Here is a 12,589-nt window from a genome sequence, read left to right as displayed (position 1 = left end):
GTTAATGCGGTTGGCGGGGACTTCTAGAAAGTAAAAAAAAATCCCAATGATAATCATATTTAATTTTTAAAATCTCAATGACAATAAAAATGAGAGGCAGCAGGCGGGTCGTATAGGAGTACAATGACAGAGCCGCCGATGGTTGGTGGGTCTTCTAGAAAGTAAAAAATGAATTCCAATGATAGTTATGTTTGATTTTTACAATCCCAATGACAATAAAGAGTATGCGGCGGACGAGTCGTAGAGGGGTATAGTGGCAGCGTTTGACGGGTTTTCTAAAAATTATAAAAAACATGAAACCCAACGAGACAATAAACTCTAAAAACTATAAGGTTCAAATTTTAAAGGTTCGGGCTTCTAAAAAATAAAAAAATAAACCCTAATGATAATCATATTTGATTTTTGAAATCTCAATGACAATAAAAAAGGGCGGCAGTGGGCGGGCCATAGAGGAGTACAGTGGCAAAGCAACTGATGGTTTGGCAGGACTTCTAGAAAGTAAAAAATGAACCCGAATGATAATTATGTTCGATTTTTAAAATCCCAATGATAATAAATAGAAAAGACAATTGACGGGGCATAGAGGAGTATAATGGCAGCGTTTGACAGGACTTATAGAAATTATAAAAACGAAACCCAACGAGACACTAAACTCTAAAAACTATAAGATCCTATTTTTAAAGGTTTCAAGGAGAATGAATAGAAATAGTGGTAGATCGAGCAAGCAAATAAAAAATGATACGAGAGAAGTAAGGCGTAGCAGCTGGTGTGACTTTTAAAAACTATATAATTAAAAATACGGAGATGATAAGGTTTGGTCTTTCAAAGTCTTAAGACAACGAAATAGCTATTTAATAAATTTTAAGCAAAATCATACTAAAAAAATATATAATTTTGTTTGTGTACTAGCCGCGCAGTTGTGCGGGCCTCCAGCTAGTTGAGAGTATAATTAACTTTTTTTCTTTAAAATATACACAATAAACTATATTTTTTAAAAGATTTTCTGTCGCACAGACATTATACTAGTTCTGAGAAAAAACTGTCTATATTTTCTCAGTCAAGTCAGGTGTGTATTGCGCAGAACGAAAGCTCGGAGAGAATACTAGCCCTTGGTATGAACCATTAGGACTTGTTAAAGACAGATGAAAGGGTTATGCCAACACCAGTTTTTGTCGGGGGACTGGTGACCGCGCAATTGGATTGGTACCTCTCTTGTGCCGTAGTTTCCCCCCTCATGCACCCCCAAAACCCCAGAAAAATTTTGTTGTTTGTACACAGACCGCTTGACCATCAGCCCATCACCTACGTGCGGAGAACCAATGACCTATGGAATATGTAACTAGAACACAAAACCTAAACAAACGTGTTGCACGAAGTAGAAAACGATAGAGAAAGATAAGCCGGGGGACCAAGGAAATGATATCTGGATATGAGTTCACAGCCCTTCCAGATAAACGGACGCCCGGACGAAACGAAAGACGACGAGTCGAGGACCGTCAGCAGCCGCAGAAACGGCGAGAGACGCCCCCAAGCCAAACGTGGCTTCGTGGCGTGACGACGCGAGGTGTTTCACGCCCCGTATCCCCCCGCGCCGCCGCTGCCGCGTGCAACTCTCTCTCTCTTCCCCCGCATGCACTCCCGCCACTGCCGCCCGCATCGCCCGCTCCGCTCCCCCGAGCCCAACCGCCACAGGGCACGCCACGACCACCACGAAACCTCTACGTAGCCACACGCCCACCCGGCCCGTAGTTGCGCTCCCAAACTCGCTCGCGCCGGCACACCAATCCCGGGGTCAACCCAACCGGCCACACCGAACCCACACTCCCCACTCCCACCCATCCTGCGCCTCCTATTTAAACTCCCCACAACTCCCTCCATTCCCCTCCAAGAGCAAAGCCACTGCAGCTTCCATATCCCCGGCTCTTCCGCACACACGACTCCTCCACCTCCATCGGGAGCAAACCGCTCGAGCAACCACCACTCGTTACAGCTACACATCGATCTCCCCTCTGCTTCGCCGTTCCGATGGAGTGCGAGAACGGGCACGTCGCCGCCGCCACCAACGGCAGCAGCCTGTGCGTGGCTAAGCCGCGTGCCGACCCGCTCAACTGGGGGAAGGCGGCGGAGGAGCTGTCCGGGAGCCATCTGGACGCGGTGAAGCGCATGGTGGAGGAGTACCGCAGGCCCGTGGTGACGATCGAGGGCGCCAGCCTGACCATCGCGCAGGTCGCGGCGGTGGCCTCCGCCGGCGCCGCCAGGGTGGAGCTCGACGAGTCCGCCCGCGGCCGCGTCAAGGCCAGCAGCGACTGGGTCATGAACAGCATGATGAACGGCACCGACAGCTACGGCGTCACCACCGGCTTCGGCGCCACCTCCCACCGCCGCACCAAGGAGGGCGGCGCGCTCCAGAGGGAGCTCATCCGGTAAGAAGCCGCAAGAATTTGCTGTTCGTCTGGTGAGAGCTTGTGTGGATCAGAGGCCTGACGTGTGTTCCTGTGATGCGTTGCCATGACAGGTTTCTTAATGCCGGTGCGTTCGGCAACGGCGACGACGGCCACGTGCTGCCGGCCGCGGCGACGCGGGCAGCCATGCTCGTCCGCATCAACACTCTGCTCCAGGGGTACTCCGGCATCCGGTTCGAGATCCTCGAGACAATCGCCACGCTGCTTAACGCCAACGTGACGCCGTGCTTGCCGCTCCGGGGCACGATCACCGCGTCCGGCGACCTCGTCCCGCTCTCCTACATCGCGGGGCTCGTCACCGGCCGACCAAACTCTGTGGCGGTGACCCCCGATGGCAGGAAGGTGGATGCCGCGGAGGCGTTCAAGATCGCCGGCATCCAGCACGGCTTCTTCGAGCTCCAGCCCAAGGAAGGCCTCGCCATGGTGAACGGCACGGCCGTCGGCTCCGGGCTCGCCTCGATGGTGCTCTTTGAGGCGAACGTCCTTGGCGTGCTCGCGGAGGTCCTCTCCGCCGTGTTCTGCGAGGTCATGAACGGCAAGCCGGAGTACACCGACCACCTGACGCACAAGCTTAAGCACCACCCGGGACAGATTGAGGCAGCCGCCATTATGGAGCACATCTTGGAGGGGAGCTCCTACATGATGCTGGCGAAGAAGCTCGGCGAGCTCGACCCGCTGATGAAGCCCAAGCAAGACAGGTACGCGCTCCGCACGTCGCCGCAATGGCTCGGCCCCCAGATTGAGGTCATCCGTGCCGCCACCAAGTCGATCGAGCGCGAGATCAACTCCGTCAACGACAACCCGCTCATTGACGTCTCCCGTGGCAAGGCGCTCCACGGCGGCAACTTCCAGGGCACACCCATCGGCGTGTCCATGGACAACACCAGGCTCGCCATTGCCGCGATCGGCAAGCTCATGTTCGCGCAGTTCTCTGAGCTCGTGAACGATTTCTACAACAACGGCCTGCCGTCCAACCTGTCCGGTGGGCGCAACCCGAGCTTGGACTACGGCTTCAAGGGTGCCGAGATCGCCATGGCATCGTACTGCTCTGAGCTCCAGTTCTTGGCCAACCCTGTGACCAACCATGTCCAGAGCGCGGAGCAGCACAACCAAGACGTCAACTCTCTCGGCCTCATCTCGTCCAGGAAGACGGCCGAGGCCATCGACGTGCTCAAGCTCATGTCCTCGACGTTCTTGATCGCGCTATGCCAGGCCATCGACCTGCGTCACCTCGAAGAGAACGTCAGGAGCGCCGTCAAGGGCTGCGTGACGACGGTGGCGAGGAAGACCCTGAGCACCAGCGCCACCGGCGACCTCCACAAGGCCCGGTTCTGCGAGAAGGACCTGCTCCAGGCGATCGACCGCGAGGCCGTGTTCGCGTACGCGGACGACCCCTGCAGCGCCAACTACCCGCTGATGCAGAAGATGCGCGCCGTCCTCATCGAGCACGCGCTGGCCAACGGCGAGGCGGAGCGCAACGTCGACACCTCGGTGTTCGCCAAGGTCGCGACGTTCGAGGAGGAGCTCCGCGCGGCGCTGCCCAGGGAGGTGGAGGCTGCCCGTGCGGCCGTGGAGAACGGCACCGCCGCAAAGGCGAACAGGATCACCGAGTGCAGGTCGTACCCGCTCTACCAGTTCGTCCGCGAGGAGCTCGGGACAGAGTACTTGACCGGGGAGAAGACGCGGTCGCCCGGCGAGGAGGTGAACAAGGTGTTCGTCGCCATGAACCAGGGCAAGCACATCGACGCACTGCTCGAGTGCCTCAAGGAGTGGAACGGCGAGCCTCTGCCCATCTGCTGATTGCTGAACAGAGGACCGACGAGAAGATAGCAAGATATTAGCGTGTTTCAGAAATTCAGAAGTTCACAGATGTGCTTAGCTGATGCTGTAATAAGTATGCCTTTTCTTTCATTTTTTTTTAAGTTCTTGTTTGCAACGTTCTTTGGAAGTTACGATGCCATAGCCAAATTTAGCAATTTGCATAGAGGCAGGCAGCTACTAAAACTGCTGTTGATGTAAGTTAAAGGGTGTAATTTGTGATACTATTCCATGGTCAATTCGTGAGAGAACTCCAAACAGTCAGAAGAAGTTCATCTGTTACTGTCAGAGTGTCATGCCATTTGGTTTATGAACATGATTATACTAAAATAGGACGCAGTTTATAAACGTTATCGATGGTGTCTTCCTGATTCTATCAGGTATCAGAGTGGTACATACGATTATCTGAATTCTATCTTCCATCTAATTTTCATGTATCAGTATACTGTTTATTAGCTTCCATATGGAGTTCTGTAGAAGCACAACAGAGATGTTTTCTTACTAAATCGATGCTGCCTCCCAAGGGAACATGACAAACGAATGATGATGAACGAAATAGCGCCAAGATTGATTTGTTATGGGAGATACCAGTTACATGTCTATATGCAGTATTCATCAATTCATGCACGTGAGATCCTGTACACGTCTGAAAGCCACTGTCTTTTTCTACTAGTGAGCAGGTAGCAGGTTAAGTTCAGTTGCTCCACTCAGCTGAACAGATAGTGTTGTTTGCTTGAGGTGTCACACTTATGCATGTACTACTGTTTTATCAGAAACTCGGCACATACCTGCACCGTACCGCTAACATTCAATTTCTTCACGGCAGCGAGACGTGTCTCTTCACCATGAGAGCACGTATTCATCTTGTGGGTGGATAAATAAAGCCGGGAAGCAGCTTCTTAAGCCTAGAACTCAACAGATCATCCTGAAAAAAACAAACAGTGAACTCATGACTCACACAGCTCATATACTATTGTTCAAACACAATTGATCACAATGCGAGTTCAGAATTAATATTCGGGATACTGGACGAGTTCAGAATTAAATTGATGACCTACGGATGGTCAATGATCAGATCAGTGCTTTCAGCCTTCAGCTCAGGAAAGACATACCATAAAAACCCTGAACGTGGGATAGCGGGTAGCCGCGTCCTACGGACGCCGGCGGCGGCGGCAATGCCCTCCCTGACAATTTGACAGCGCCCTACAGCGGGGAACACCGATCTCAACGCCATCGTCGGCAGGAGAAAACTCCGCAGCGGCCCGATTCCAGCAAGGGCACGTCGACGAAGGCCGCGGCGTGCAGGCTGCGGCAGCAGCAGGCCTTGCCACCGCTGCCGAACGGGTCCGGCCCGAGGAGAAATTGCGTGAGGCCGGCCTACCTCCTACTGGGCCAGTTGTGGAGGAATTTTCGTCCCGTCTAGACGGGCCATTTGTTTTGAAGGCTAGTAATGGGCCAAATTGGACAGGAGGTCCTGAAATCAGGAATTCAGAAGAGCTCTCCACTCTTTCCCTCGTCATGAAAAGGAATAAGTTCACTTTGGGTCCCTCTATTTGTCACCCAGTCCGATTTTCATCCCTCGACCGTAAAACCGGATATGACACGTCCCCAACTTACGAAAACCGGGCACATAAGGTCCTAAGGCGGTTTGGATAGTGGTTTTGGCTGACGTGGCGCCTACATGGCAGGTTTGACTAGGTCTCCATCCCACGTGGCATTGACGTGGCGCTTACGTGGCAATTATATCTCAGAAAAATAATAAAAAGCGTGGCCTCACATGTCAGCTGCAAAAAAAATAATTTAAAAACGGTGGGACCCACGTGGGTCCACATGTCAGCTACACAGCAAAATAAATATGGTGGGTCCCACGTGGGCCCCACATGTCATCCCATCTCTCCTCTCGGCTCACTCCCATCTTCCCTATCGTCGCCACAACGCGCACCAACAAGAGGACGCCCCCAGCACCGCCGCCGCCGATGCGCATGGGAACTCCCCGCCGCCTCCATCCCTCTCCCTCGCGGCCTTGGCGGCTGATGCCGCGGGAGCGGCGGCGGAGCCTCCCTCCTCGTGATCACGTCGGTGAGCCGAGAGGCGGCCGGCGGGAGCGCCGTCCCGGCGGAGAGGGCGACTGACGCGAGCGCCGCGCCGGCGGAGAGGGAGGCCGACGGGAGCGCCGCGAGGGAGGGGGCGAGCTCGTCGAGCCGGCCGACGAGTGGGAGGAAGAAGGGTGGCGGCGCGCGCCGCGCCGGCGAGAGGGCGGCCAATGGGAGTGGCGCGAGGGATGAGACGAGCTCGTCGAGCCGGCCGACGGGTGGGAGGAAGAAGGGCGGCGGCGCGCGCCGCGCCGGTGAGAGGGCGGCCGATGGGAGCGGCGTGAGGGATGAGGCGAGCTCGTAGGGGCGGCTGGCGGGAGAGGGGGCGAGCTCCGCGGGGCGGCTGGCGGGAGACGAGGCCGACGGGAGCGTCGGGAGGGAGGGGGCGAGCTCGTCGAGCCGGCCGACGGGTGGGAGGAAGAAGGGCGGCGGCGCGCCGCGCCGGCGAGAGGGCGGCCGATGGAAGCGGCGCGAGGGATGAGGCGAGCTCGTCGGGGCGGCCGGCGGGAGAGGAGCGGCGGCTCGCGGGGTCAGCTGGAGAAGAGGCAGCGCGCGCCGCGCCGGCGAGAGGGCGGGCCGACGGGAGCACCGCAAGGGATGAGGCGAGCTCGTCGGGGCGGCCGACGGGAGAGGAGCGGCGGCTCGCGAGGGCCTGCTGGAGAGGAGGCAGCACGCGCCGGCCGACTGGAGGCGGGCAGCGGGCGGTGACCTCGCGCGCCACCGGCGCAGTCCACCTCCGAGCCACCGCCTCTCCCTCCCTCCTCCCCCCGCGCGCCCTCGCAGCCGTCGCTCAGGCTCCTCCCTCACCGGCCCACTGCCTCCATCCTCCTCCGGCCCGCAGGCTCTTTGTCGCCGCTCCGGCCGCCGTCGCGCCGCCGCGCCGGCCTTCTTCGTGCCGACCGCATAGCAGGAGAGAGAGAGGATAGAGAAGAAAGAGAAGGAAGCATAGGGAAGAAGAAGAGGAGAGAGAGCCGAGAGGGGAGAGGGAATGACATGTGGGGCCCCCACCATATTTATTTTGTTGTGTAGCTGACATGTGGGTCCACGTGGCCCCACCATTTTAAAATTATTTTTTTGTGCAGCTGACATGTGGGCCCACGGTTTTTATTATTTTTCCGAGATATAATTGCCACGTAAGCGCCACGTCAATGCCACATGGGACGGATACCTAGTCAAACCTGCCACGTAGACACCACGTCAGCCAAAACCGCTATCCAAACCACCTTAGGACCTAATGTGCCCGGTTTTCGTAAGTTGGGGGACGAGTTATACCCAGTTTTGCGATCAAGGGACGAAAATCGGACTGGGCGACAAATAGAGGGACCCAAAGTGAACTTATTCCTCATGAAAATAGAGGCCAAAACTTGGGTCTAGTAGGAGCAAAACACCTGGCATAATTTTTTTAAAAAAATAATGGAATAGATACATCCCGCCCTTTGATTAATAGAGCTATAGCTACATATTACAATCTAGCACTCAATAAAGAGTTTACTTCAAATAAAATTAAACACACCAAAGCATAAAACAAGTGACCAAACTAAGATAATGAGAACACAATTATTCAAGTCTATTTGTGAATCTTCATCTATAGTTAGTAAAAAGTTGCATAACTGTTGTCTCAAGCTTGCGACATGCAACTTTCAGAAGCTCACTCCATTATCATCACACCTTTGCAGTTGTGCCTAAGACCGAGCACAATTTATATCACAGCTTTTCTCTTCGTATAAAAATTTTACTTTTTACTCTGTACAATTTTTCTCATGTTATATTCATGAAATTGGCACACTCTAAAGTGTTAGATTCGTTAAAAAAAATTCATTGTACATGTCCTAACTAGTCGGATACAGGGTGTACAATTGTACATACATTCACGTCAGATTCAGATGTGCTTCAAAAGTTCTGGTGGATCAACGGCTCGGCTATGCAGGTTAGGGAAGGCGTTTATGTTTACTGTTTAGCATAGCGGTACATTTTTGTTGGCCTACAAATTTTGGAGCCGCGTGCGTGGGTGGCTGGGTGCATCGGTTTCACTTTGCCTGGTAGTTTCAGCTTTCAACTGCTAGCTGCTGCGTGCTGGAATAAGATTCACACCGAACTTTTGCTAAGCTTTGGAACGACGTCATCTGATGTTCTTCTCTTTTATTACCAGGTACTTCCGAATGGTTGGATTCGTAGGTTTGTTGTGAATCAACTCTGGCCATTTGACAACTATATGCTAGATATACTCTTTTTTTTATTGGTGACAGGAGGGGAGGGTTTCCCCACCTGAATTTGATAACTACATGCTCCTATTTTATCAGTATTAATTAGGCCCATTAAAATTTAACAACTTTCATGGTATTATTTACTGGATGTATATACTACGAGTATACATTTATATCTAATTAAAAAATACGTAAAACTTCAGGGAGGTTTTTCGACCATCTTAGTCTGTCGTCCGCATCGTGTGCACCTCCTATCCGCTTCATCTATCGTCTGCCCGTGTCAACGCGCGTCCGCTCTAAAGATCCCACAACCAAGCCCAACTCATCAAAAATCTAACCTGAAAACTAAATCCCAATATAATCGGAATCATCCCAAAATAAATCACAGGACACGAGACAATTCAATTGAAAATCACAAAATAAATCACTTAGGTAATGAGAGGAGAGGCAAAAATCACAAAATAAATCACACATAAGATGAGAGGGGAGGGAGGGGAGAGCGGGGAGGCCGCCGCTGCTCCTCTCTAGACCTTCTCCTCGCCGTTGTGGAGGTCCTGAGCTCGAGGGCCAGATCACGAGCCATCACGCCGCTAGGGAGCCACAGCCATCGCTGCGCGGGGGAGATGCGAGAGGGAGAGAGAAGAGGAGGGCCGCGACGATGAGGCCAACGAGGCGCGTTGGAGGCGGTATGGAGGAGGAGGAAGGAGTGGGAGCAAGTGTGGGGATAAGGATGTCTGGGAGTAGATAAGGTTAGTTGGATTCGGTCGGCTCCTGCTAGTTTTTTTAAAACCAGCAACTACAATATTAGTATATGTGTCGATTTTTAAAAACCTAGACCTATAAATATATTATAGCTATTGATTCTTCTAAAAAATGGTACTTACAGCATAGATGTCGGTTTTATTTAAAATCAGCACCTACATATACTCAAAGGTAGTCGTTTTCACCAACAGTTACTCAAAGGTAGCCGTTTTCATGATTTTCCACCACGCAAAGATGTGGGACAATCAATAGGTGTCGGTTTCAAACGAACCGGTACCTATGAGCTAGCATCACCACCTCACCGGCCCACGCAGTGCCGCGGCGGCAGAGTGTCCCTAAGCACTTGTTGCACGATTTAGCATATGATAGATTAAAGTTTTTCCATTGTAACACACAGGTATTTTTTTCGTGCTAGTTATTAAAAAGTTTAGATTGATTTGTTTGTAGATTGCAATATAAAATTAAAAGGGATGAGAAGTCTATCTATACTATTGATTAGGCAGAATTCAATAAGTCTACCTATACCATTGATTTGTCTGCGTGATATATTGTTGGGCTTGTTTATTTTTTCATGGAAGTACGAACCCACGACTAATGTGGTGGAGATTGGGAGGAGATGCGACGCTTTGGAGATGGGGAGGGAAGAAGGCTAGGATGCGTGACGGCGACGGGAGTGGGAGTGGAGGAAGCGGTGGTTGCATTGGGGAGGAGAAGACAATCACAAGAGACGGCGGGCGGAGAAGGAGTCGGCGTCTTGGCCTCTCAGGAGTGGCGGCGGTGCAACGAGGGGCGAGAAGGAAGCGGCACGCACGGCAGCGTGGTAGTCTGAAAGTAGGGGTGAAAATGGAAATAATAAGAACAGGGATGTGGAAGGGTTTGATTGTGAAAGAACTTTTACGAAGGATCTAGAAGATGTTTTGCCAATCAAGGAATTTGACGGCTTGTATCATTCGTAACAGAAAATCGGACCGCCAATATTTCTTTGATGACGTAGCGCATTCTGATGGTGAAAAAGTTTTTTTTTCACTGCTTTAGATACATTACATTTCTAACTCACAACTGATGTATAAGTCTCTTTTGTATTTGTATACCGTGACATGAATTTTGCATTTGTGTGGCAAAAGAAAGTAGAGGTACTTCTGTTCATGGATTCTTTTTCATGTATGAGGCTCTAACTAATTTTTATTTTTTAAATAAGAGTATGATATGCGGACTAATCATATGGTCTTGTATATATAATGAGAGAGAATGCAGAAAGATAATAGTACTGTAGACATCAATCTTCTTAAGTATGCCTGTGATACTGCATATGTCGTTATCGGCTAACAGAACTGCTCCTAACTGATAAAATTGAAGTGTTCTTGATACTTGCAACTGTTTATATTATGAGATGAGACCTTCCGTTATTGCTCATTTGTTCGTATATGTCAGTAGTGGCAAGTGTTTAATTGGGGCAATTAGTTTTTGACAGGCGCTTAATTAGATGGCCATCGTGTGACGTTATGTGCACGTAATTAAAGACACCAGAAATGGCCCTTAGCGATGAAAGACAACTAGTACTACTAGCCGAGACGCACAATAATTGGACCTCCTCAAGTGCCAACAACCCTGGTTCGCAACAGTTGGGTGCCCAAGGAAAATTTAAAAAAGTGAAACACAACAACCCTCGTTTCCCCCTTTCAGGGTTGGTGAGATTTGCACCTGCACCGCTCTTGATCTCGCGACGCCGAAACGGTGCTGTGTAAAGTTTGGCCCCCGCTGTGCAACGTGATGGCGGGCGAAACCATTAGCGTTCAGCGGCCAACACCAAGTCACCTCGAATGACAAATCTACCGTGGCCCTATGGTTGTTGAGCACGTACTGACGACACGAGATCGGGATCAACCCCCCGTATCTAGCACCGTGGGGAGAAATGACGAATCTACCGTGCCCCGTTTGTTTCCGATTGAGATACATATTTTAGCTCAATTTTTATTATCATGTTTTTCAAGCTGTTAAATGATACGAACTAAGCCTAACTCAATTGTTAGGTTCTTTATGGTATGATTAATTATTTATTCAGTGGTAGATGATGTAACCCATCGATAGTGAATCGTTTGTGCTGACTTCATCTATACTAATATAAAAAGGAGGAGTTGCTCCCCTCCAATGCTATAGGCCAAATCACCCGGATTAATCTGAGCCGTCCATTCGCGTGCAACTTTTTCCACCTCACGATTTGGCACCCGAGGATTGCACGCGCGAAGACATTGCTCCTCATCTACCCGCAGCCCCGAAGACCGCGCCTCTCCTCCTCGCTCGCTCCTCCTCCTCCCCGCGTCCTGGCAGGAGCTCCTCCCCGCTGCCACCGCTCCTCCGCGCCACGCCGTAGCCACCGCCGGGTCCTTCTTCTTCCCCACCTCCGGGTCTTGCTTCTTCCCCATCTCCACCGACACGGCCGACCTCTTCGCTCACGCCGCCTCCTCCCTACTGCCGCCGCTCCGCCGCATCCTTGCCGGAGCTCTGCCGGAGCTCCGCCGGACTCTCACTCAGAGCCGCCGCCGAAGCAGGCCTCGGCCCCTCATCAAGTAAGTCCCTCAATAAGTCCCTCAAATCCTGTCTCTTTCCCTAATCCCTAATCTTCTCCGTACGAACACGATCTAAAAACAAGTGACCATAATTTTCCATTTTTGTTGAAGTTTGATATGTTTCTATGCGCTCAGACCTCAATCGCGATCTCCCTCGCTCGATGCAAAGCAGCGGACTTCAGCGATCAACGCTTGATTGCCAAATGGCCCGATCCAGCCGCTCCGCTGCCAAGGCCACCACCCCGAGATCGTGTGGATCTGGCTGCTCCGCCGCCGAGGCCCTCCAACCCTGAGCCCTTCCGCCATGAGTCTGCAACAGGCTCCATTGTTGTGTTCACCGCCTCGGCCCCTCACCGCCAGATCGCAGTCCACTCCACCGTGTAGTCGCTGTCCTGTGCCCCTTTGCAGCTTCACTGCCGAGGCCAACGTCCAGGTTGCCAGACCACCACCTTCTTCAACACCATATTGTGGCCCTTGACTTCTGCCTGATTGCCGTCACAGAGACGTTCATCAACCCTAGGTATTTACCCTAACAATCTCTTGGTTTAGTGTCAATTTTGACTGCAAATCTTCTACAAATTTGCCACGATGTTGCTTATAATTGCTGGCGCCCACAGGTGGCCATGGTACCACGATGCTGCGGTGACTGCTGATACTATTCCTGTTATGTCATGCTTGATGCT

The 12,589-nt window shown here is 51.8% G+C and overlaps 2 protein-coding genes across 2 annotated transcripts; one reads left to right on the top strand and one right to left on the bottom strand.

Moving 5' to 3' along the window:
* The first annotated feature begins 1,869 nt into the window (after positions 1-1,869).
* LOC127772145 (phenylalanine ammonia-lyase) lies at positions 1,870-4,562 on the top strand. The gene is made up of 2 exons (XM_052298134.1): positions 1,870-2,423; positions 2,516-4,562. Exons 1-2 carry the CDS (start codon positions 2,026-2,028, stop codon positions 4,260-4,262), a joined length of 2,145 nt encoding a protein of 714 aa, XP_052154094.1. The 5' UTR covers positions 1,870-2,025; the 3' UTR covers positions 4,263-4,562.
* Positions 4,563-6,163: 1,601 nt separating this feature from the next.
* Positions 6,164-11,762, bottom strand: LOC127770900 (extensin-like). Its single transcript, XM_052296676.1, has 2 exons — positions 11,565-11,762; positions 6,164-7,261 (listed from the first exon to the last, which is right to left on the bottom strand). The coding sequence occupies exons 1-2, from the start codon at positions 11,760-11,762 to the stop codon at positions 6,164-6,166; spliced, it is 1,296 nt and encodes a 431-aa protein (XP_052152636.1).
* Between the last annotated feature and the right edge of the window lie 827 nt (positions 11,763-12,589).

This window comes from Oryza glaberrima, chromosome 4 (genome assembly GCF_000147395.1).
Source record: "Oryza glaberrima chromosome 4, OglaRS2, whole genome shotgun sequence".
In the NCBI taxonomy this organism is placed as follows: Eukaryota; Viridiplantae; Streptophyta; class Magnoliopsida; order Poales; family Poaceae; genus Oryza; species Oryza glaberrima.
Note: the sequence above shows the minus strand (reverse complement) of the source record. Positions and strands in the feature narration are given on the sequence as shown.